At 38.6% G+C, this 24,374-nt stretch overlaps 1 protein-coding gene across 1 annotated transcript in view; it reads left to right on the forward strand.

The window, feature by feature from the left end:
• LOC131790738 (calcineurin-binding protein cabin-1) overlaps positions 1 to 24,374 on the forward strand; it is a 28,842-nt gene that overhangs the window by 453 nt on the left and 4,015 nt on the right. Inside the window, exons 3-48 of the mRNA XM_066162051.1 lie at positions 1,756 to 1,869; positions 2,140 to 2,271; positions 2,611 to 2,712; positions 3,266 to 3,344; positions 3,639 to 3,692; positions 4,083 to 4,149; positions 4,521 to 4,581; positions 4,704 to 4,810; positions 4,904 to 4,970; positions 5,564 to 5,618; positions 5,733 to 5,834; positions 6,134 to 6,228; positions 6,419 to 6,495; positions 7,051 to 7,119; positions 7,499 to 7,539; positions 8,315 to 8,402; positions 8,991 to 9,053; positions 9,540 to 9,617; positions 9,906 to 9,945; positions 10,255 to 10,349; positions 10,792 to 10,928; positions 11,440 to 11,510; positions 11,837 to 11,930; positions 12,517 to 12,569; positions 13,008 to 13,094; positions 13,452 to 13,538; positions 14,184 to 14,290; positions 14,725 to 14,803; positions 15,152 to 15,246; positions 15,349 to 15,552; positions 15,759 to 15,855; positions 16,124 to 16,189; positions 16,619 to 16,651; positions 16,847 to 16,945; positions 17,654 to 17,708; positions 18,101 to 18,188; positions 18,279 to 18,341; positions 18,672 to 18,783; positions 19,140 to 19,192; positions 19,304 to 19,358; positions 20,406 to 20,459; positions 20,825 to 21,025; positions 21,991 to 22,080; positions 22,388 to 22,565; positions 22,867 to 23,984; positions 24,137 to 24,250. Of these exons, the coding sequence (XP_066018148.1) occupies positions 1,756 to 1,869; positions 2,140 to 2,271; positions 2,611 to 2,712; positions 3,266 to 3,344; positions 3,639 to 3,692; positions 4,083 to 4,149; positions 4,521 to 4,581; positions 4,704 to 4,810; positions 4,904 to 4,970; positions 5,564 to 5,618; positions 5,733 to 5,834; positions 6,134 to 6,228; positions 6,419 to 6,495; positions 7,051 to 7,119; positions 7,499 to 7,539; positions 8,315 to 8,402; positions 8,991 to 9,053; positions 9,540 to 9,617; positions 9,906 to 9,945; positions 10,255 to 10,349; positions 10,792 to 10,928; positions 11,440 to 11,510; positions 11,837 to 11,930; positions 12,517 to 12,569; positions 13,008 to 13,094; positions 13,452 to 13,538; positions 14,184 to 14,290; positions 14,725 to 14,803; positions 15,152 to 15,246; positions 15,349 to 15,552; positions 15,759 to 15,855; positions 16,124 to 16,189; positions 16,619 to 16,651; positions 16,847 to 16,945; positions 17,654 to 17,708; positions 18,101 to 18,188; positions 18,279 to 18,341; positions 18,672 to 18,783; positions 19,140 to 19,192; positions 19,304 to 19,358; positions 20,406 to 20,459; positions 20,825 to 21,025; positions 21,991 to 22,080; positions 22,388 to 22,565; positions 22,867 to 23,984; positions 24,137 to 24,250 (5,076 nt within the window). The remainder of the gene's footprint in view (positions 1 to 1,755; positions 1,870 to 2,139; positions 2,272 to 2,610; positions 2,713 to 3,265; positions 3,345 to 3,638; positions 3,693 to 4,082; positions 4,150 to 4,520; positions 4,582 to 4,703; positions 4,811 to 4,903; positions 4,971 to 5,563; positions 5,619 to 5,732; positions 5,835 to 6,133; positions 6,229 to 6,418; positions 6,496 to 7,050; positions 7,120 to 7,498; positions 7,540 to 8,314; positions 8,403 to 8,990; positions 9,054 to 9,539; positions 9,618 to 9,905; positions 9,946 to 10,254; positions 10,350 to 10,791; positions 10,929 to 11,439; positions 11,511 to 11,836; positions 11,931 to 12,516; positions 12,570 to 13,007; positions 13,095 to 13,451; positions 13,539 to 14,183; positions 14,291 to 14,724; positions 14,804 to 15,151; positions 15,247 to 15,348; positions 15,553 to 15,758; positions 15,856 to 16,123; positions 16,190 to 16,618; positions 16,652 to 16,846; positions 16,946 to 17,653; positions 17,709 to 18,100; positions 18,189 to 18,278; positions 18,342 to 18,671; positions 18,784 to 19,139; positions 19,193 to 19,303; positions 19,359 to 20,405; positions 20,460 to 20,824; positions 21,026 to 21,990; positions 22,081 to 22,387; positions 22,566 to 22,866; positions 23,985 to 24,136; positions 24,251 to 24,374) is intronic.

Raw genomic sequence — 24,374 nt, forward strand, 5'->3', positions numbered from 1 at the left:
GAGACAACAACACTTTAAAGTCTGGTTTTAATAGCTGCACTCGTTGTGTTGTGTTTTCGGTTACACAGCCTGCTGACACAATGCCTCGTGTTTAGTTAGGAGTCTTGTCTGCCAAGTATGACAGGTAACACTATCAAACCTGGTGCATGTAAAGCACTTCCTAGCTGCGTGAAATACAACCATGCACACATGGCTGTGGGGCTACCTCCTACTTTACAGCTTCTGTGTGTAATGTTATGAATTTGTTGTGAGCTATCAGTGCTATGGTGTTAAGACTTGTATGTACACCTGCCATACTCGGCAGGCTGGCAAGGAGACTAAACTTCTTTTCATTCAGGTTTTTTAATGAGTTGTAGTGAACTGTCACAGAAACCTGTCAAAATATTTAGAAGGGGTGGGGTGAGTGGCTTACATGTCATTCAGGTGGAGTGGTAGCACAATTAGACACCTAAAAATAGTTGTAGTTTGTGGATCAGTTGAACCAAGGGGGGTAACCAGTCAACTCGCCGATGGACCAACTCGCCGACGCCAACTCGCCGACGTATAAAATCGAGTAGAGACATCAGCGAGTTGGTCGTCAATCCAATACAACTTATTAGAAGTTAAACATACAGAAGAGTAAACTATATTTAGTAAAAAAACACTGGTGAACATTGGTGAACATCAAACAGAAGCTTAAACATCGGTGAACATTGGTGAACATGTTTTCTTAAAAAATCTGAGCGATTGACATGATGAGTCTTTACGGTGTTGTTGTCACTCAATAACTCGTTCGCGTCTGAAGCGGATATAGTAATTGGTGATGTTTACTTTACTTTATTCGCCTTGAGATCCTTATAAACTTTGTTGCAAATAAAAAGAAATGTTTTTTACTAAAGATCTTATCTAGAAAGCCAAGTTTTCTTAAAAAATCTGACCGATTGTCATGATGAGTCTTTACAGTGTTGTTGTCACACAATAACTCGTTCGCGTTTGAAGCTGTTAGAGTCATTGGTGATGTTTACTTCACTTTATTCGCCTTGAGATCCTTATAAACTTTGTTGCAAATAAAAAGAATTGCTTTTTACTAAAGATCTTGTCTAGACAGCCAAGTTTTTGTTAAAAAATCTGAGCGATTGACATGATGAGTCTTTATGGTGTTGTTGTCGCACAATAACTCGTTCGCGTCTTAAGCTGTTCTAGTCATTGGTGATGTTCACCAATGTTCACCAATGTTTAAGCTTCTGTTTGATGTTCACCAATGTTCACCAGTGTTTTTTTACTAAATATCGTTTAATTTTCTGTATGTTTAACTTCTAATAAGTTGTATTGGATTGACGACCAACTCGCCGACGTCACTACTTGATTGTATACGTCAGCGAGTTGGCATCGGCGAGTTGATCCGTCGGCGAGTTGACCGTAATTCCCAAGGGGAGACAACATGGACATGGTAGAAACCCAATCATGCACATCCCATGAAATTACTTCTATTTAAGCCAGACAGCTGTTTGACTGAAAATAAAACATTAATTACCAGTGTTTAATATGATCAATCTTTTATTGGGTGATTTAGTACCATGAAGGAGTTAATAACATTAATTGGCAACCATATAGAGTTTCAAAGCTGATATTTCAGGGCTCTGATGAAGGGTAAACACTCAAAATGTCAGCTTTGAAACTCTTTATGGTGACGAATTTATGTTATACTTTCCCACCAATGCAGCACCACAGTTTCTTTTGAGACTTGCCCCCTGTAATCATTTATTGGTTTAACAGGAATCAGAGGCTCTGGAGTTGTACAACAAAGGCCTGGCCTTGCAGCAGAAAGGAGATTATACAGCATCTGAGGAAGCATATAATCATTTGTTAAATTCTGCTTTGGTCAAAGAGGTTAGCGGAAGGCTTGAGAATAATAATATTTGTTCTTAGCAATGTTGTTTTTGATCTATGTTTATGGGAACTACTCATGGGTTCTGTTACAGCTGATAGCTCCTGGAAAGTTAAAGCTTTTATGAGTCAATGCTCTTCCAGCTCTAGTTCTATTCCCTTTCTGTTACAAGATTGTTTTTCTGTGAATTTAATATGAGCTTTCAAGTTTCCTAAATTAATAAATCGAAATGTTATAAATAACAAGGCTGCATGCAATACTTTCTTTATCAGGCTCTGCCACCAGATGAGGATACTGGATTAGTTGAACCTGGTCATGTATTGAAATACTCAGCTTACAAGAATCTGGCTTCATTAGCAGAGAAGAGAGAACAATGGGAAAAGTCTATAGATGCATATCTTCAGGTGACATAGTTAAAGCAATTATTGTTTCATACTTTATTTTGTTTAGCCAACAGAAATGTAAAATCATTTCAGGATTTATTTTTAGTCGAAAAAAGAAAACAGAGGGATTCATTGATTTAGATAAAATATTTTCTAAGAGGAACCAACGATGTTCCATTCAGTTTCTTCTACATAACAGTCTTTTAAATTTTTTTCATACATATACAAGAGATTTTGTCACAAACATTGCAGCAGGTTGCTCAGTGAAGTATGCTGAGATCAATTGACCTCAGTCTTGGTGGGGATAAAGGCTATGATATAATGAGACACTTTTGCCCTACTGTTTTGTTTTAATTGCAGGCTGTTGCACTTGATGATTCAGATGTGACAGTATGGCATCATCTTGGAATGGTAGCACTGAAGACATTTGATCTTTGCTTGGCTCGACATTCATTTGAGGAGGTTTGTATCACCCATTCCTGTAAATTACAAGGCACAACTTACAACATTGGATTTAATGACATTGGTACAAGTCTTTCAATAAATAAAAATTCTCCTTCAAAGCAAGTCTCAGTAGAATACATGTGAAGGGAACTGATCAAGCTCTGGGCCTTACAATTGAGTTGAATTTTGATCTATCAAAAATAATCATAGACTATTAATTTTTTCATTAATTAGTGTGAAGAAAGTCCTAAAGTTATACTGTTTGATTGTATTCCTTTCAGTTCTGCAACAGACACTATTTTTTTATTTCTTGTCTTCATTATTAATAAAGGTTTGAGCCAAGGAAAAAAAGTAAACTTTAAAATTTAACCTTGGTTTAAAAAATTTCAAAAAAGAAAATATTGGAAACTCCAACAGTAAAAATGCCTTTAAGCCTCAGTAATCAGTTTTCAGAAGGGGTTCTTGGCCTCTCTTGAGTCTTGGGCTTAATCATTTACCATCCTTTTTATTAAAGATAAGCTTAAGTTGCTGTTATGATTCTCTACCTTGTTTTCTATGTTATCTCACAAAGGGTTTGAAGTGTAATCCAAAGCACTGGCCTTGTTTAGACTTGCTCTGTACAGTGCTGTATGCCATTGGGGATTACTACAGTAAGTTATTTATTGTATGCTTCCTTGCATTTGGAATTTAACCCTAATTACACCCTAACATTAATATTCATATTCTCCACACTGTTCTCTCTACATTTCCTACAGTTCTGACAAGGAGAATATGTTTGACAATCAGGAGCTTCATAAATTTATTCTCATGACCTTAATGTTTGATTCAAGGGTGACACAGTAAGGAGTTAATTGTAGGAATATGTCCTATATTTGTGAAAGTTTATTCTAAGTTCAACACCTCAGTACATGTATGTGGACGATATCTTTTTTTCTGATGAACAGCATGCCTAGTTGTGATTTCAAAGGCCTTCGAGAGGGATGAAGAATATCCTAAAGGCAAGCTTTGTTATTTGTATATAATGGAAATATTTTTTCAAAACTTCAATTTGTTGTTGTCCAATTGTAATCATTTTATTTTCAATTGATTACAGACTATAGATTTGTGTTGCTAATTTGATTTTGATTTGTTACATAGTACATGGAAGTAATTTTTGGTGGCATTTTTCCTATCACATTAGACCTTTAGATAAAGTTTGTTTTATGTATGCTTAAAATGACGTTATATACCTGAACAATAATTTTAAGCCTGCAGTATGTAAAAAATATCAATATTTGATTGGTTTATTTGGTTCATGTTCTTAGCCTTGGTGTTTGGCCTAAGCTGGCATGATATAGCTTACCATCATGCTCAAATATATCTGATTGTTAATTGTTAATTTTTCCCAGGTATTGCATTGAAGAATCAGATATTCTCAGAGGAACCACCACTCAAGAAAGAATCACAACATCTGAGGTAAACCAACACTGGACACAACATTGTTTCTTTTTTTGACCTCGTAGATACATATGAGTTATCATTCATCTCAAACACAATAGAGACTATTGTTTGGTGTTTGACTACAGTTAATGTAACTTTGGATGTTACAAACCTCTTGCCTTAAAATGTGAAGGAGGGAAAACAATATAAAAGCAGGGTTAGCCATTTCTACGTGGTATTTAGTCTGGAAAGCAAATTTCCATGTTCAGCGAGACTTACCTGAAAGAAGGTTTTCCCTGTTGGAAAACAAGGATGAATCTCTTTTTTCATTGTCTGGGCAAGGTAAATAATTTTACTTGTAGTTAATATTATTATCAATAAACAGAGGAAATGTGTTATTCTTTTAGAAATCTGTTTAATATGTGTTATGCAATGAATGAGGAAGAGCAAGAAAATGAAGAGAACAAGGTATGCTTGCAATGTTTTCATGAAATGATGGATAAATGGGTTTTACTTTTTTGCTTTATTTGTTCGTCTGGCCTTGGTAGTAGACATCACAAGTTGGCATATTGCTTATTTCTTTTAAACAGTTTGTGAAGGAAGCACTTCATCTCAGGGAACAGAGGCTAAAACTTGTTGAAGCAGAAAGGGCCCCTCCCCCTCCTTATGCACCTGTCAAGCCTCTGACATCACACACGTAAGAAATAACAGTTATTGAAATTTAGTGGTTTTGATTAGGTTGTTGATTGCATTGAGAAAATATCATTTCCTTTTTTTAATTTTTGATAAGGTGGGCAAGTCTGGGAGAATGCTTCATTGCTCTGTATGATCACTTAACATCACCAGAAAATCCTCAGGTATTCAAGCATGATTACTTTCTTCTGTCTTACAATTTGTTGCATTTTGCATTTTCATGGATATTATGGATTTAAGCAATAGACCACACTGAGTATAATGACCCAATCATGAGCTGAAGGCTCTTGTGCTCTCCCAACACCATTTGTGAGTTATTACACGGGTAAATCAATAAAAAGTGCAGTCTATTACTTTTCTGAAATAAATATGAGTTAAATGGTGCAATTTATATATATATTTTTAACCAATCAGGGTTCTCATAGTATCTCAGCTATATTATAACATGTCATTATTTTATGCAGTCAATTAATTTTTTAAAGTTTGAAATAGTGTAAGGAGAAACAAAGTGGAAAATAAACATGACAATGTGTAATTGCTGTTACAGCTATTGGGTGCCTACTTCAGTTGTAATTATAGTGGATTTATAATGTAATTGTTTGATAAGGACAATGGAATTGCTCCAAGTTACAATGGTGACTAGTAGAGTCTGCACTGAAAGTACATGACTGGATAGCAACATCATAGGATACCTGACCAAACCACATTAATATCATTTTGGTAATTGGCTGTACATGTATTTACTATTTTCTTACAGCCGCTTGGTCGAAGAGTTGATTTGGAGGAGTACTACAAAGCCATTGTCACTCCAGGTATGTTTTATTCCTTGTTGCTCTCCAAAATATGCACACTGTCATTTTTTTAGTTTAAAGGGTCATGCTGCCAAGGATCAATCAGTCACAGTGTTTACTTTTTCTTTGTTGAAGACATCTCCATGTCCTACCGAACATCTGTTGTTAAAGTGCCAGATTATTCAAGTTCCAGTTTTTCTACAGAGGGATTTTCAGTGTACAAGAATGTCCAGACAGGTATGTGTATAAATTTATAACTAAATATACAGAAAGACTTGGAGATTGATCTCAGAAGCCTAGCAATACCAAAGTACCAGGAAATTAGGCAGTTGTAATGGAAAAGAATGGTATTTCCTCTGGAGAGAAGCTTTGAGCTGTATTTGCAGTTACTAACAAAAGAGTTCAGGTCTAGTTACCTATTGACATTTCACCTAGGAGTTTGGAATAAAAAAAAAACAAAACAAGGATGAATTGCATTGTACAATTTTAAAAGATGTCTCCTGAGGCTTGGGAATTGTGGATGGTTTTGTTGGTAGGTGAGAGTGAGGAGAAGAACAAAAAAGGACCAAAAAGAAAGAAACCTCCTCCAAGTGCCATTGATGATTTTCTTCCAAAGAGAAGATCAGCCAGGGTAAGCTGGATTTTAATTGCAAAGATTCTTTAATCCCTGAAGGAATTTCAAATGTAGCAGTCTCTTTATTGTATTCTAAACTCAGATTTTGGTCATGCATCCTCTGAGAAACCCCCTTTTTTTTTCATCTCTGAGTAGACTAACATGAAAGAGAAGATGTTGAAATTGCTTTTATTATTTCTCTTCAAAGGTGAGAACAAACAAGAAGAAGGAAGAGGAAATAAACTACAGGGAATTAGTGCAGTCATTTATTCCTTCACTGTTCAGGTTTGTTTACCTGGGGAATTGTAAAAGTGGTTGAAAATTCCAACGTTTGGAGTTATCTAGGGTAAAATTTACAGTCATTCCTTCACACTTGGGAATGTGACATAAGATCAAAATGTTGGGAAGATTAAATTGTCTGACAGGTGGCTTAAGACAATGTATTTTGCTCTGACAAAGAGCTCACACTGGAAAAATCAGCTTTAGGCACTCTCTATGGTGGCAAATTTACAATATCAACTTAACTGATAGACCAAATTATCTTGTTATACTCATGCATCCATGGATGAAGCACCACAATTTCTTTAGAACCTTACTCCCTTTTTAAAGACAATATGATGTAACCATATTTCCCAAATATTCTGGCTGATTAATTATATTTTATTAGTCTATGGGTAGAACCCCTGGCCAGTAGACCTTTCCTTTTTTGCGGCATTCTGCCTTTTAGAGTTGGGAGATAAAGAGCTTTGCAACAGTGATTTGTTATGAACAGTTTTCCATTTAATCTGTCACTTGGGGTTCATTTTCCACCAGTAATTAGTTTTGTCATTTTTTGTTCAGACCCAGTGTAAGTGTAGATGATGAAAGTAGCCAGGACAGTCTCACAGATGGCTCACAGTTTAGTCAAAGGTATTAGACATTATATACTTGTAACTTTTGTCATCTAATTTAAATAATGCATTTCTTTCTTTGTGATTCCTACATGGAAATATTATTGAGATCTTTGGAGAGTACTTAAAGTTTAATCAAGGTCTTTTCAAGGTTCTTGATGAAGGTTGTTACCAAATCTGATCTTTCAAAATCTTACAAAGTTATTGGAAGAGGTTGGAAGTCAAGATCATCTTATCCATTTTCATTAAGAAGATTATTGAGATCTTGAAAAAAAATGTCACAAGATTTTGACATTAATCTGTTACTGAAAAAATAACTGGTAACATGGATTCTACAATAAAGTAACAGATAATCCTGAGTTCAAAGCATCCACTCTTTTTGTTATTGTCAATTACAGAAGCAGCCAGTCACAAGCTATTGAAGGGAAACCTGGAGAGGGTAAGACAAATAACTTTAATGGCCCACTATGTGCTCACTTATATTTGTCAATTAGCTTCTAGTTAGGGAAAGGGAAATTGTGCCTCCAGAGGGGGAGGGAGGAAGGGAAATCATGCCTCCAGAGTGGGTGGGAGAAAGGGAAATCATGCCTCCAGAGGGGGTGGGAGAAAGGGGAATCATGCCTCCAGAGGGGGAGGGAGGAAGGGAAATCATGCCTCCAGAGGGGGAGGGAGAAAGGGAAATCATACCTCCAGAGGGGGAGGGAGAAAGGGAAATCATACCTCCTGAGGGGGTGGAAGGGAAGGGATGAATTAGAGTTGATTCTGATGCTCACTTGGATGACATACAAAATAGGTAAGCAAAGTAATCACAACAGCCAGTCACAAAAAAGAATATATTACAGGAAGCCACTGAGAACTCAAATTTAAAAACAAGAAAACTGCCCACGGGTGGAAAAGGTAGCTTCATCAGAATAATATTCCTTTCTCTTTGTTTTGAGTGTATGGTGGTTGGTTGGGGAGAGAGGGAGTTGCTTGATGATGAGACCAAACAAGGGCTGGGATGGAGGCCAGGGAAAATGTAGTGCTTGGTTTTCACTTTTTGCATCTAATTGCTTGAGAGGGTGGCACAAGTTTCTTAGACCAATCAGATCAGTTTCAGGTAAAACAGTACAATCTTAGCTTTCTCCCTATGCTCAATTAATAATTGTTTTAAAACGTTGCGTAATTATTATATTACTGCCATAAACTTGTCATGATTTGGTTTGCCAAACCAGCTGACAGGAACAATTATGATGAAGTGATCACTGGGGAAGCTGAGGCTTTGGACATTCTCACCTTTGTCAAAGAGCACATGGAAAATGGGTAGGTTACAATTTGTATGTTGGTGGATTTAAGGTGGATCTAACATTGACACAAATTGGGCAACAAATTGCATAGTTGAGAATATTGTGAAATAAGGTCATAAATCAGAATTAAAATAACAGCACTTATTGCTGTTTTTTTTTTCTGTCATTTCAATAAAGAATCCAGGTTAACTATGATGCTATTTATATATCCTTTGCCTTTCCAGTCTCTTCTCTTGTTCCATGCTCTGTTTCTACTTATTCTGATGTTAATTTTCAAGTTTCCTTAACTTTCCACTGACTTTGGTAATGGCAAAATGACTGTGATGTGGATCAGTAAGAATGTTCAAACCCTTTAACCCAAAAGTGACAACCATCCAATTTCTCCTCACAGTATCATCCCTGAATCACACATTAACATCATGAGAATAAAGGAAATGATTGCCAGCTAAAGAAGCTCTTGATTCTTAAACAAATTCCCTTTGTCAGCACTGTTGGAAGTGTATAGAGAACAGTATGGAGAATTAGTCCATTCTGATGACAGAGTGATCTAAATTATTATACCTAATCTTCACACCGACAAATGTTTTTCTTATTTCAACAACAGTGGAATCATTGATGTAATGAATCAATATGGGATATGCCTTGCAGCTCAAAACAACAAAAAGTGGTGAGTGGCAGTTAATTTTGCTCTGATTTTTCCCCATTTAGTTAAGAATTAAGATAGACCATTTTTAAGTGCACTTGCTTCTCCAAAGCTAGCGTCGCTCACAAATTAACTTTGTGGTTGGTTCTTATCCTTTCTTAGGGGATCTTTTCTATTTTCTTCCCTTTTCTTGCCCTCTGCAAAAAAACCAATTGTCCCAATCCCAAGTTGACAGAGAAACAGTGGACAATAAGTCACTTTTTGGATTTCCAAGACCCAAATTTTAGCTGGTCCAATTCAGAATCTTTTTTACACTTTGATTTTTGTTCAATTTTTTTTCTGAAATTTTGTGGTCATGAACCTGTTAACGTGATCTTTGGGAAGTACCGTAAATAAAATGATGAAATGAACCTACATGTGGGGGTGATTTTCCACAATTTTTTTGATAAAATATGCTGTTTTGTGTGTTTTGTTGGTTGATTAAATTTTTTTTCTGTTCATCTCTTTTAGGCCTTCAGCCTTGGCAGATGTCTTCCTTAAGACCTATCAAAGGATGAGGAAACATGTTATTCTGCCTTCTGAATTTTGGTGAGTCTTCATCTTGTCATAATACCTTTGCTGAAGAATTGCTTATGGGTGAAACACTCTGTAAAAAGTTGAAATTCCCTGTGCGAATTGTTACTCAATGCTGATGAAAGTCTGTAATGTGAAAAGAAATGCTGTATTTGTTCTTTTTTCAGCTGAGAAAAAAAAAACAGTTCTTGTAGAAACCAAAATTTTTGTACAGCATATTCTGTATTGAGTAATTGATAAAGTCCACAGTTTGGTGGAACTAAGAGCAAATAATTGTTTAATTTTTCCTTTTGTTTATATCAGTGATGATCAAGATTCCCTATATAGAACAAGAATGGCAAAGGTATATTTATGTTAAACCTTTAGACCCTAACATCATTATGCATATTCTCGATACAGTTCCCTACACATTTTATGGTATTGACAAGGAGAACTTTGTTTAAAGTTCTTTTTGTTTTTTTTGGTGGGCGATCTTTTCCTGTATTTTCATGACCTTAGTGTTTGATTCAGTGGCTGGACTGTAGGGAGAAATTAGATGCTAGTCTCACTCTGAGGGGTTTAAGAAGAAGTAGAACATGTGGAAAACTTGTTTTTCAAAGGCAGTGTTTATGAGGTGCATCATTAATCAACAAGTTTTTTTATTTGTTATCAGCTTGTACTTGTGGCCAGTGAGTTGACGCTTGACAAACTCCTCACAGCGAAGTCAAAATCCTCATCTAGCCTCTCACCTGCCAGTTCACCGCGCGGGTTAGTGTGTGTGGCCTGTCTTGTTTATATTCTGCTGATTGTTTGTTTGTTTTTTTACATTTTCAGTCACTTGTTGATTCTTTCTTCCATTTATATAATCATTGATTGAGAATTAATTGTATGATTTGTTGGTTCCTTGGGAAAAAAAAGTTGTCTTCCTCACGATTCAAGTCACTCATTATCACCAGAGTTTCTGTCAGTTTTTGTTAGTAGCGTGAATTAAGTAGGAAAGTTGCTTCTTATCTTCTCCAAGGATGCTATTCCAGCGCAAATTGTCTCCCCTTGCTTTTCACCAGCATTCAGTTTTCAGCTGTACTTCTTGTTGGACAGAGGCAATATTAGATGAGGGGGGGGGGGTGTCCATTTTCGCCCGCAGATGTAAGCCCTCTGGTTCAAACCGCTGCGGAAATGAACCAGGAGGGTTGTTGTTGTTATTTTATAGCGGTGGTGTTGTTGTCTCGCCGTGGAAAGTCGGCGGGTTTTCCAGTCAGTATTTGGCAACAGATGTGGAGTATCTTCACCGTATTAGCTGTGATCAGAGCATTCATGGAGACTTCACTTTAGAAATGGCCATTAGAGGTAATTGCATCACTTGTGAAGATATTATGGTGTTCCTTTGAAAGCTGCTAATTTTATTTGAGGAGAAATAGTCCGTGAACATAACTGAAATAATTTGGGTAGAAAGGCTGAAAACAGCTGGTCTTGTGTAATGTGATCGCCCCTGTGAGGAGAGACCTTACTGGAACTGTTGACGGTAACGTTGACTGATGTTTCAATGAAGAAAAGGCATCATCAGAGTCAAGTTACCCTTGAGTGCTAATTATGTACTAGAAGTACTTATCTCTCTTTTCTCCTGATACATCTGTATGCATTTTCTTTACATTTCCTAAGGTGCTGACTGGGGTAATTTGTTCTTCTTCTTTGATTTGTGATCATTTCCTCTATCCTCGCGACTTTTATATTTGATTTAAGCGTGATACTGTCGGGAGAAATTATATGTCAGCCGCCATTAGGGTTCAAAGGGTTAAATGTCATTGTAGTCGTAGACACTTTTTGAAATAAACCTAGTTGTCACTTTTGTTTCATGCAGTAAACTGGATGCGAGCAAGATATCTTATGCTACAAGGTCAAATGGATTATGCCATGATGTACCTAGACAGGGTGAGTTAAGCTCCCCAACCTCATAAAGGCGTAGACCACGAACAGCTTCCATTTCCCAGCTTTGTACGTCGAGCGAATCAAAATGTAAATCAACGAAAAAAAAAAAAAGTAGAGGCTAAGTGTGGCCATTTCTTTTCACTTACGTGACGGACGATCAGACTTTGAAAAAGTAGCGAGGGAAAATTGCCGCCGCATTTCGAATCGTTTGGTAGAGTTGCAAATACCTCTTGTTTCCCAGCAGTTCAACTATTTTGTATGTAAAAAAAGATTCAACCACGCTATAAATTCTGTATTATTTTTCAGTCATGAATACTTTCTCTCCTCAGACTTCAAAGTTCTTAGAGCTAAAGGTCAATTCTATTGAGGGACCCACCACCGTCAAGCTAGTGAACTGTAAAGTTGATAACCTTGTTACAATCGGTACGCGATATCTTTTATATTCCTATGCCTCTTAGGTAAAATAGCGCTTTTCGAGTAAGTGACGTTCAACCAAAACCAAAATAATCACAACGAACAATCAGAGCGAAGCAAAATACCCTAAGAGCCAACGAGAACTCAACATGAAAACAAGAAAACTGCCTTAAGCGCGGGAAAACGCTGGTGACCAAGTCGCGATTGGTTTTAGTTTTGCATCTGATTGGTGGAGAAAGCGGCGCGAGTTTTCCAGACCAATCAGAAGAAAGCAAACCAATGCAATTTGGGATTAATTTTCACACAAAAGTGAAACGTGCTTCGTCGGGTCATGGTGACTGTCATCACTGGCCGCTTTATTTAATGTTGCATGAAGGAGATTTTAGAGTCTACTTTTGTTAAGTCATTATTAAATTCCTTGATTTTATCGTTGGACATTCTGGCTGAGTCTTAAAGTTGTGTCATTAACCTCTGATTTGCTTTTCAATAATCTGAGTCGTTCTAGCTGGTTCTTCACGAGCACATGGAGATGTTTTTAGTTACACATTTTCTTCCACGTATTGCGCGCCCTTTATCTGCTTTTTTTCTTTCAAAGATCAAGTCCAGAAGAAGTTAGAGTCGCTACAAAGGTGTCAGTCATTAGAAGAGGTATGCTCGCAATGTGTATCATTAGTGCAAGAGACACGAAGCCAAAAAAGAGGCGCACATAAATTCTTATCTTTTTATGTATTTTTTCTTTTCTTTCGTTTCTCAGAAATAAATTCTTTAAGAGACTCTATCTTTTTTAGTACAATCAGTATCCTTTGTTTCACTTTCAATTGTTAATGTCACTTTGTATAGAAATGAGGATTCAGACATCAATTTCTGCCGGTCCAGTTTACATTTCTCTTCCTTCGCTATATCTTTTTTTCTTTTGTCCTTTCTTTCTTTCATTTGTTAGTTAATTGGTTGGTTCATCCGCTCGTTCATTCGCTCGATAGTGGGATATTTATTTTGTTTCACTTGTTGTTTAATTTGCTCATTTCTTTGTCACTGAACAATCTCTTCATCCAGTGAATCATATCATTCGTCTTGTTGTGTGTCCAGGTTCACCGTTTGTACGAGTCAGGTTATTATGAAGATGTGGTTCAACTTCTGATGCCCACACTCCATCAACCACAGCCTAAAACCAAGGTATGATCACTAACAGTATATGTTGTGTTTTCCCGCGCTTTAAGTAGCTTACTTGGTTTTACTTTGCGATCTTATTGGCTCCTTGTGATGGTTCAATTCCTCTGATTGGCTCTTGCGATTCTTTTGATTTTGCCGGGTTTTGCGACACTTCTTTGAAATCCGCTGTAACATTAATGCGCAAGAAATGAGTGTTTCAGCTTCTGTTTTAAAGAAAGCATCGACTTAGCAAAAAAGACTGATCGAACGATTACTTTTAGTTATCTTATATTAACGTAAATTTGCAATGGACACAGGTACAAATTTGAGTTCACAACTGAATTACGTTTTCAAATAACTTTACTCTTTCTTCATCGGCAGGTTGGTGAACTCGGCATGTCTATACCTGAGAGACCGGCTCAGCTGCTGCTACTACAGGACTCGCTTATTAAGCTCAAGGATTACGAGGTTTGTGAACCTTTACGATTATGTCTATCTAGAGTTTGCTGTGGAATACATTGTGGTTACAATACCTTTACCTGTCACTGAACTTGGTATGAGACCAATGTTTTTGTCCGACATAATTGCACACAATCACTTAGTCAATTTTATAAGGTGACTTAGCTCCTCTGCTCTTTGTGGGTTCGCGACTGAGTTTGCACTTCACGATATTAAACAGGAATTTCTATAAGTACAGTTCAAAAACTCTCTCTCTCCATGACGAAACCTTGTTTTATAGTTTAGGCACGTGATCAAGATGCGACGTGACGCTTAGTGAGTGTAAATTCTTTAAAACTTTTGCCGTCTTTTAATTTTACATTCGTATGTAAACGTATTCAAGGCAAAAGCCCTAATATTCAAGTTGCAACCTGTGTCTGCTTCACCCTCTCCTTTTAGCCACCCCACCCCACCCCACCCCACCCCCTCCCCTCCTTGGTTTACCACCAAAGTAATATGTTCAACGTCATCAGTGGAGTCACTGTGATTTAATGCCTTTTTTCAACAGCTCATACGTTTTTTTCCGGAGTTTAGTCAGCAAAGTCTCACCTTTTTACATCACATGTTCATTTTGTGTTGTTACCAATACCTCACATGTTCAATATCCTTTGTTAGCGATGTCTCACGTGTTCCGAGATAGCCCTGAACGAGGCCGTGTCACAGATGAGTCCTTGCGAGGCCTGGTCCACTACTCTCTCCAGGCTCTTTGGTTGCATTGATAGGTGAGGTCTGGCACCATGCCTGTGATTGACTCTGACTTTCTAAAGTAATCAGCTTATGAATCTCCCAACATTTCCATTACACTTAAGAGCAGAAAGTCAATAGAACGTACGAAAATCGTCAACCAGAGCATGTTGTTCAGATGAAATACGAAGCTCTCAGAACTAGGCGGTTATAATACACCTTCAGAAGAATATGTTGTCGTTTTGTTTGTTCTATTATATCAAGATATCAAGATCAAAATCTGTTTGTTAGAAATGTGTAAACGTTTTTATCCAGTAGAACAGAGAAGTTGATTAGAATCCGTAACTTGTATTTTCCAAGCTAAGATGTAATTTGTTGTATTGAGTATCGTTCTTGGAGTGGAGATCGTAGCGTGTTTACGTTTAGCATGCAACGAAAAAGTGTGCAATTTCTCTTGGTTTCTTCCTTAAAGGAGTATTCAGGAAGGTGATAACATACTGGACAAGATTCCTCAGGATAAACTGTGTAGACTGACTAACAACATCGTCAAGGTAGAGAGAAACTTAACCCCCCTTACACCCTAACATCAATATGCATATTCTCCATACTGATCTCTACACATTTCCTATGGTGCTGACAAGGAGAATTTGTTGAACAATAAAGGACTTCCGTTATTCTCGTGACTTCAATGTGTGTTAGGAGAAGTTAGATGCCAGTCAGTCTAAGGTCGAAGGTTATAGTGTCTTGAGTACTTGTAGGTCAAGAAGGTCCTCGAGAAAGGTTAGAGAAAGTCATAGAATGTTATGATTTGGAAAGAGTATAAACCCTGTTCACGCAACGCACCTTGCGGTGATTTGTTCCAAGACGTAAAAACACTATGTTCGTCTCTTTGCTTTCAGGTTCTAGAGGCATCCATGAACTCTTCCGACAGTAGTTCTGATCCACCGTTAGCAACTGCGAAACCTTGGGTACTACTCTACAAAATCACTGAACAGTAAGTTTAGATTGATTCAGCTTTACAGAAAAATGGGTAGCATGAATAATACACACTGCTGCTTTACTATACCACATAATTATCTTGATTTCTCACTTTCAGTCAAGAGAAGTACAATGAGACAGTGGACAGTTCGTCAAAGACATGTGCACCTCCGACTGTTCCTCCGCCTGAAGACTCCCCAATGCCTGAAACACTAAATACTGACAGCAATATGAGCGGCGGTGATGTGATACGTGAGGTGCCTGCAAGTAACCTATCTCCATCGCTACAGTTTCTGCGCATAGCACATGAACATCTCGGAAGGTAAGGAAGACAATCTGTAGTCACAGGGAAGAGTTTCATAAGGTAGGAAGGTATACCTCGATATCTTCTGGTGTCATCTCAGCAAAAGCATAATCATTGGTCACTCCGAGACATACCTTCGGTGGAAGTCTTTTTAAATGTTATTTCATTCAACAGTTATCTGTCTGTTTCTCCTCAAACTGCCATTATCTTTCCTCTTCTTTAAGACGTGGCTGGTGTTGTAATAACGAGGGAGTTTTTCTGTTGCTTAAAGTGGAGGTTCTGACAAAGGAGCTCGCCAAAGCGACGGTTCCCGCCAGAGAGGTTTGTTCTATCTATTACCTAAACACGTTTAGTGGGCTTATCAGTCGCAAGACCAAGATGATCATGATTTGAGGTGACCCCATTTGTTTTCCCGCTTTCACCTCGTCACGTGTTTATTTATCAAGTTCTTATTGGCTCTTAGCACCTTCCCGGCTCGTGTGATTGGTTTTGCAATGTTAGGTCTTATTTTTTCAGCAATGTAACTCAGGAGAATAAATCGAAATGCTTGACTTTCATATATAGGTGTCCGCTTGTTTGTTTTTTACAGGAGATGGTTCGTGATCTTGAGCAGTGTTTCCTTTGTCTTTATGGCCATCCTTCTAAGAAAGCGAAGGTGTGAAACTTTCGTTTTGACGAATTTTTGTCTACTAGCGAAAGGTTCCTTGTGTTGCAGTGTGGCGGCCTGTTCGCCTTCAATCAGTGACACACGTCTTGGAATGTTAACTTTTTACCCTTACTTGGCAGCTCGCTTCCCCTCTCGATATCGTTTAAGGAAAGGGGCGCTTACAAATCGATTAAGAACTTTTAAAATCAAAGAACTTTGTCAAGGAACTGTTTTCAACTCAGCGTCTGAGGTACCTTTGTTAATGATTGCAGACGAAGTGCTTCACAATCTGCTATAACTCAAGGCTTCTGTATTTACTGAAATTTCTGATTTGCAATGGATATTGTCCCAGGCTTTTGTTTTACGTGCCAATCTATTCTCCTTTCAATTTCGAGCGGTACTAAGATACAACTACTAACATTGTTTCTTTTTCTCAAGGCTCGCGGCTTACAGGAACACAATTCCTCTCAGGTATGGTTTTGAATCTCCTGCCCATTTTTTTTTTCTTGTTTCGAAAGTAAGAATTGGTCCTCTTTCCTCTATGCCCTTTCATTTCTCTTCCCTTCATAACCCTCAAGGGGGGAAATTGGGAAGAGAAAGAAGAAGCCTCACACTAATTGAATTGGGCAATTTATCAATTATTTTTTGTTTTTGTTGCTGGTTCAGATCGCGCTGACGTGGAGCAACTCAGTCGGAGTATTTGATTACTTCAAGCCCCCACAGCCTCCCACGTTTGACAGTAAATCCAACACTATCTCGGCAGAGGTAACACGATCACTGATCGCTCCTTGTACTATCATTTCTATCTTCTCTGTCGTTTTTTTGTAAGCAATATATTTGTGAGACTCTTATACGGAAACAAAGGACTAACTTCTCCTCGCTCCAAATGTGTGGCATCGTAGCTCAGTTGGTAGACGCGCCAATTTTCTCTCTAGGAGGCTTGGGTTCGAATCCCGTCGAAGCCTGGATATTTCAGGCTTCTTCTTGCGATTTCTCTGATCTTTTAACCCCTAAGAGTTATCGGCATGTTATTCCTCCTTACAATATCACTGATGAATCAAACATTAAGGCCATGAGACTAAGGGGAAATGATCACCCATCAGAGAGGCTCTTGATTGTTGAAGAAATTCTCCTTGTCAGTACCGTTGGAATTGTATCGAAAACAGTAGCGGGAATATGCCCACCGATCTTAGGATTGAAAGGGTTAACTGCGGCTCATCTACAAGGATCACTTTCTTTACTTGTTATCATTACTATCATATCATTCGTGGCTATTGTGACGCGGCGTTATGCTACAAGAAAATTACAGTCAGGAGGGTGTTCGCGATAAAGACGAAAAACTGTAGATGTCATTTACCTATTTGCAAATGCTGCCAGCAATTTCGTGCGCAAAAGTATGTTTGGTTAGATGAATCGCTGACCATAAAGTAGTTGACCCTGTCTGTAATGCTGGACGTGCCTGGTTTGTTACAGGTACAGAATCTCCTCCGCAGAATAACGTTGGTAATCCCACAGCAGGAACTTGAAGGTTTGTCCTCTTTTAAAACATTAATCTGCCTTTCAAGTGTGAAATCCTACTGTTTGATCAGAACTTGGCACGAATTTTATCCTCCCATTACTCCTCTTGGCCTTTTTATCTTTATATTTTGGAGGGTTTAATGTTGATGTCCCTGTGTCTTTGTTTACAACGAGTCTCATCGTCACATAGTCAGTCTGCCAGGTTTTCAGTCTGTCTTTTTGTTTGCCAGGCTGTTTGCCAGGCTATATTACCTTGTTTTTTGTTTTACCTGTCTCTAGGTCTATCTGTGCGCGAACCTCTGTCTCTTTTTAGAGTCAATTAGCTCTCACAGTAGTCATTTCGTGTAATTGCCGTCGGGATGTTCTCAATTCGCATTGTGGGATTTAAATTTTTTTCAACAGCTATCAGTTTTGAAAGCGTCCAGTCGTTTATTGAGGGCGGAGATGAGCCAATCCCCAAGTTGCCTGATCGTCTCGTAGGCGTTAAAAGGTGAGCAATGTGCTCATTTCTGATCTCTGTAATTCTTCAGTGTGCTAAGCTGACTTATATGTACCGCTTTTTTTTTTCTTTTCTCCACAGACCTGTGATAAATGAAATATTTTATCTCCTCGCTGATTTCTACTTCAAGAACAAAGAATTTAGGTGGGTAGTGTAAACTTGACGCCACACTAGAGTTAAAAACAGATTTTACTAAAATACCAATTCTTGGTTAGTTGAAGGCCGCGGAAAATGCGAAATATTTTGGCGCATTTTAGGTGAGCCAAGCCAAGCGCAGGGCTACTGCGAGGTTAGTTGAAGAGTTCGGATTGAGTGATTTTAAAGTCAGTAAAGTCAGGAATATAAATTGAAACAAAAAGAATCATGATGTTTGCCTTTTTAGATATAGCTCTCTGAAAACCAAAGCTGCCTAGCTTAAAGTGACTATGAAAGTTGTAGTGGATGTCAAACTATCATCATTTCTGTTCTTTCCAGCAAAGCCCTCAAGTTCTACATGCACGATGTATCTGTCCAGCCCGACAGAGCTGATACCTGGGCCGCTATGGCTCTCGCTCGTAAAAGGAGACTGGAAAACAAGTTAAACGCGGTAAATTGTTAATCTGCTGTTCATTGAAACTTAAAGCGCTTCAAAATTGAGCATCGTAAAAGGGAAACCACACTATTTACAACAGCCAATCAGAGCAAAGGAAAATTTCACACAGCGCCATCCGGCCATAAGCGCAGGGAGTACGAGTGACGAAGGCAGGATTGGTGTTAATCTTGCATCTGATTGGTCTATTATTAAAATACTGCGCGCTTTCAAGTCCAATCACAGGAATTAGTGAGTCAAACCTAATGCAAAGCCGTATTATTATCGATACCCAGTGGAAAATTTGTTGTCATATTTTAGCAATAGTCGCAATCATAACTTTTTTTTTAAAAGATCATGTGCTTGACTTTTAGTGTGAACCTAAAAGTGAAGGACCGATACAAAAGCTGGCTGTCTCAGCTCTCAGGTAAGTCCCGCTTCAAAAGATTATCCACCGTCAATATCCTTTCTGACGGCTCGACATTGTTTAGTAATGATAGTAACAGCGGATTAATCCCTAGTGAATCTTTCTCTTCAGGTGTTTTAAAAGAGCGTTGGAGATTGACGGATCAAACAGCAGCTTGTGGGAAGAGGTAATTTGAGCAATTTCATTCTTTAACCATTAAAGTGGTAATTTCGTTTAAACTGCAGAAGTACATAATCAATGGTTATAACTTCGCAGAAGGATGTAGTTTGTCTTTCTTTGGCGATGTTATTCAACTTAATGCACTGGTATTTTAGCTATTCATTATCCAGTGGTGTTTGCATTGCTGTTTCTGTCGGTTTTTAAGGCCTATTTATTTCCCACATTCTAAATTTGGTTGGTTAGGAAATAAGAACTGATTCAGAAAGATATTTCCCCTGGGAAGAGGAGGGGAGGGCTGATGATTCCAACCCTAGCGTCCTAGTGGTATTTTGGGACATGGGAGTTTGTTTTTTTCCTTGTAAATTATCGTTTTCATTGATGGAGAAGGTGAAGGGAGGTCTCTCATACGCCCCAGAAGTCCTCTTAAATAAACCCTTGTATAACTTGTTTGAGCTCATTCCTCACATCAAAAATGCATGAATCTCCTTAATGGAGCGTACGTAACCGTTTACAACAAATGAATAAAGGGGGGGGGGGAGTTTCTAGCTTCGTTGATAGGGGGTATTGCAAGGTAATTTGGTTTTGTCAACTGCGTTCATAATGTGAATTGTTCATCGGAAAGAGATTCTAAAGCTGACGTTTTGCGCGTCAGCTCCTCGTCAGAGTGAATGTCTTTACGGTGGCCAATTCACGTTATCAACTAATTTGATAAAACTAAAGTAACCCTTTATACTCTAACATGAGAAGGCACATTCGCCATACTGCTCTCTACTGACATGGATAATTTGTTTAACAATCAAGAGCTTCCTTAGTTGGTGATCATTTGCGTCATTCTCATGGCCCTAATGTTTGACTCAGCACTGATAATCTAAGGAGAAAGTAAGATGCTAGTCCCTTCTAAGGGTTAAACGCTTTACCTGAATATCAGATCTCCACTGCGTCTGACACATGTATTAGAAAAGAGGAGCATCTTTACGGCCAGTTGATGATTTAAATTGTTTCAATAACTTGTAACAATGTTGTATCAATTGTTCCTGTTCTGTTCGTTCTGCAGTATGGAACACTCTGTTACATGCTATACTCCCATGCCTCCAGGCAGTTAAATCAGGTAAGTGCAATTTTTTAATAGTTTATTGTATGATATTCAAACCCGCAATACTAGTAAGTCGATTTTTAATTTCATTAGGTAATACCGGTGTTGATAAGACTGTTGTCGACGTACGTGTAAGAAGTTTTGGTTTCAAAAAGTCTCGCCGTTGTACTGTGGACGGTGGACTCAGATTGTCGAGTGTCACATGCATGTAACAGCCTTATTCCAAAACCTTCTCTACCTTTTTGTGTCTGGTATTACAAAACGAACTTTTAGTGGTGAATGTTGGAAGTGGTATCGATGCTGTAACAAACCGAAAGGATAGCTTCTTGATTCTACTGTTTGTTTTTCTTTTGTTTTTGTTTTTGTTTTTTAATGATAAGTTTGATAAAGACGAGATGACCTCCGACAACCGTGCGTCGTTGCTTAAGCGACGTGATGAGATGTTGCTGTTATCTGAGAGCTGCTTCACTTCTGCGCTCGGCATCGAGGACGGCGAACCCTGGCTCCATCACTATATCTTAGGAAAGATCACAGAAAAACTAAACAAACCTCCAAGTGTTTATCTGGAGCACTATCAAAAGGCGAGAAACTTTTGAACGATATTTCTCTATCTACACTAACCGGTCTTGTTTGAAAGGCAGCTGATCCCAGTTTTTCAAAGGGCGGATAACGCTATCCAACGGATAAATCGCTATCCAGTTGATAAGTGTTACCATAACGTATTGCACTAAGCATCAGGTAGAGATTTATCCTGGGGATGGCATTATCCACCCTTCCAACAATTGTGGCCTGGTTGCTTGCTCTCTTCTACTTGAGGCTAACAACCAACTTCTTCAAAAACACAAAATCAGACACTGGTGTCCGATGTTAGACACTTGTGTCCAATTCTAGGCACCAGTGTCCGATTTAAGTCACTAGTGTTAGATTTTAGACACTTTTTCTCATTGTAGACGCTAGTGTCTGATTTGAGACCTTAGTGTCTGGTTTTAGACACTTTTTTTCTCATTGTAGACGCTAGTGTCTGATTTGAGACCTTATTGTCTGGTTTTAGACACTTTTTCTCATTGTAGACGCTAGTGTCTGATTTGAGACCTTAGTGTCTGGTTTTAGACACTTTTTCTCATTGTAGACGCTTGTGTCTGATTTGAGACCTTAGTGTCTGGTTTTAGACACTTTTTCTCATTGTAGACGCTAGTGTCTGATTTGAAACCTTAGTGTCTGGTTTTAGACACTTTTTCTCATTTTAGACACTAGCGTCTGATTTTATACACTAGGGTTCGATTTTAGAACAAGTATCTGATTTTTGGACTGTAGTGTCCAATTTTGAACACTTTCGTCCAGTTTTGATGTATTTTCGATTACCATAACTAAGCCCTAACTGATCTGATTCGTGATTCTCCTTTTTGATGCGATACAATTTCATGTAAATTATGTAAGAGAATATTGTGACATATCAAGATAAATGGCTTCAATCAACTTTGCGATATGTGGTCAGTTTGGAAAAATTTGTGTCTCTGATTTAAAACTTTTTATTTCATCCATTTAGAGTGCGAAATATCTAGATGACGACATCACTAATTATCCGAAGAAAATTAGCTATTACACCCCACCAGAGCACGTCTTGGAAGCTTTGGAGGTAGAAAATTTGCTGTTACTTATTTGTAATCCTGAAAAGGAAGCAACAGTGTTTAGTGTTTTTGTTCCGGGTAAAGTAATTTCTTTTCGCATTGTCTCTGTCGACAAAGGCCTGTATTTGAGTAGAAACCAATTCTCTCCCTGACAATCTGCTGGGCCAGGTGAGAGGAGAGGGGAGGAGAGAGAGTGCTGCAATTGTTTGACATCAAGTAAGATTATCAATGTCTTTAGAAACCGAACAATGTAATTTGTATCATGGGGAGATTTTAACCAAGCCTATAATCCATTCTCCTTCTAAAATCTTGCAGATTTATTTCCGCATCCATGTGTCAGTTCTTAAACTTCTCTTTGACAAGTTCCCGGATGTTGACGTTGGTGTCCTTGAAGATCATCTTCAGAGAGCGTCTAAGGGGCCCTTTTATCACGCGGAGTTTGACACTGATATCGGACCGGGGAACGTCTACAGGACCGAGTCCACTACATCAGGTTTGTGTCATGCACCCGCCAAATTTGAGACAAAGTTTTGGAAGGAATTGTTTGAGCCTGGAAGCATTGAATGCGAGTATCCTTTGGCAGTAAAATTTGAATTAGCGCTGCTCCTACTTCGAGAAAATCGGTTTTGCATTGAATGAAATCTTTGAAACTTTGTGATGAGAAAAAAGTCGTTTCTTTGATGAAACGAGGCTCAGCGTGGAGCTAAAGGATAACTTCCAAAAATGCCTAAGGGCTCAGGAAACATGGGGCAATAACCTACTTGTCTCTGAACTCTTTTGTTGTCGTGTCGTAGAATCTTTGTCAAGTAGCGTTTTCGAAGACACTAAGCAAAGCGAGCCAAAGTCCTCTGAGGCAAGTGGTGTAGCCAATTCTGTAATTTCTCCTGAGCCCCGACAAGGTGAAGACTTCAATCCGCCTCAAGCAGAGGATAACATTGCAGAAGAACATAAAATCGCCACCCGGGAGGTTTCCGCCGCGGAAGCCCCTACAGTCTCAACAAACAAAGTTGAGGTAGGTTCGCAAAGTGAACAATCCTTGGACCCGACGCCGATGGAAGTTGACTTGAGTAATGAACCGAGCAGGTTTACACCTGCAGAGGAGACCACGGATAGTTCCCAGACCCCTTTAGAAGTTAGTTCTAATGAGCAGCGCGAGGGCTTGGAAACAAAACAAGCTTTTCAAGCCTCGGAAAAAAATGATTCTAAGTATGCTGATCAATGTGCCAAGGGTGAGGAAGAAATGGAAAGTTCCAAAGATACCGAGCTATCTTTAGTTGGCTCAGATGTAATTGGTGATGGGAAAACTGTTGAAGAATTAAATGCGGAGGAAGGTGTAGGGGAAACGGGTATGGAAGTTGAGCATGTCGGGGAACAGGAATCGGTCACGTGCTTGGAAAACAAACTCAAGGATCAAGAAGAAAATGTTAAGAGTCTCGATAAACTGGAGGAAAGCTCTGCTGACCAGGAAACTCAAGAAGCAGTTGAGTCCACTCTAAATTTCGAAGATACAGAAATCAAAACGGATAAAGATATTATGTCGAATGAAGACACTGAGGTCAACAGTAAACCAGAAAAGATGGAGACTGAGGATATTCCTACTCATGGTACAGAAAATGTTGAAATGACGGAAAATACCAGTGCAATTTTATCAACATCGCCTGATGAACCAGTGACAGAGACGCCTCCTGCTGTCTCTGTGACACCGACTACTGACCCCGCTGGAGTTTCCGCTTCTAGCGTGACACCGATGGAGAACACGAAGCCGCCATTGACAGAGGAACAGCAGGCAAAGAAGAGAGAACTCATGGATCTCTGTATTCGTGCTCTTGAGTATTGTCTTCGGCGGTTTTCTCAGCATCACAAGTCGCGCTATCGCCTGGCTTATGTTTACTACTACTCTTCTGAGCATAAGGTAACGCAATCTTTTGTCTTGTTGTCTCTTCGAAATTCGCACTGTTGGCTGGCGTGGGTTTTACGAGTCTTCCTTGAACATAAAAAAGACGCAATAATTTCTGGTTTTTTAATCATTACATTGCATTAAAGTAGTCATTGTGTTCCTGGTAGGAAACCAGTGTCTGTCGTGATTTACTGTTAGGCAGCAATACAAGACAGAGCAAGACGTTTCCCTTCCCGCCTCAAGGACTTTTCAACGAGAAAAGCAAAACAAACCTGTTCTCGGTAAGGAGTTTGAGCTGCTTACAGAAATCTTTATGGTACTGATTTATTCTTTTGTCACTTTCTGTCCGGTAATTTAACGAAAACATTAAATCAAGCGAGGCTGCTGACAATTTTTAGTGGAAGG

This window comes from Pocillopora verrucosa, chromosome 2 (assembly GCF_036669915.1).
Source record: "Pocillopora verrucosa isolate sample1 chromosome 2, ASM3666991v2, whole genome shotgun sequence".
NCBI lineage: Eukaryota > Metazoa > Cnidaria > Anthozoa > Scleractinia > Pocilloporidae > Pocillopora > Pocillopora verrucosa.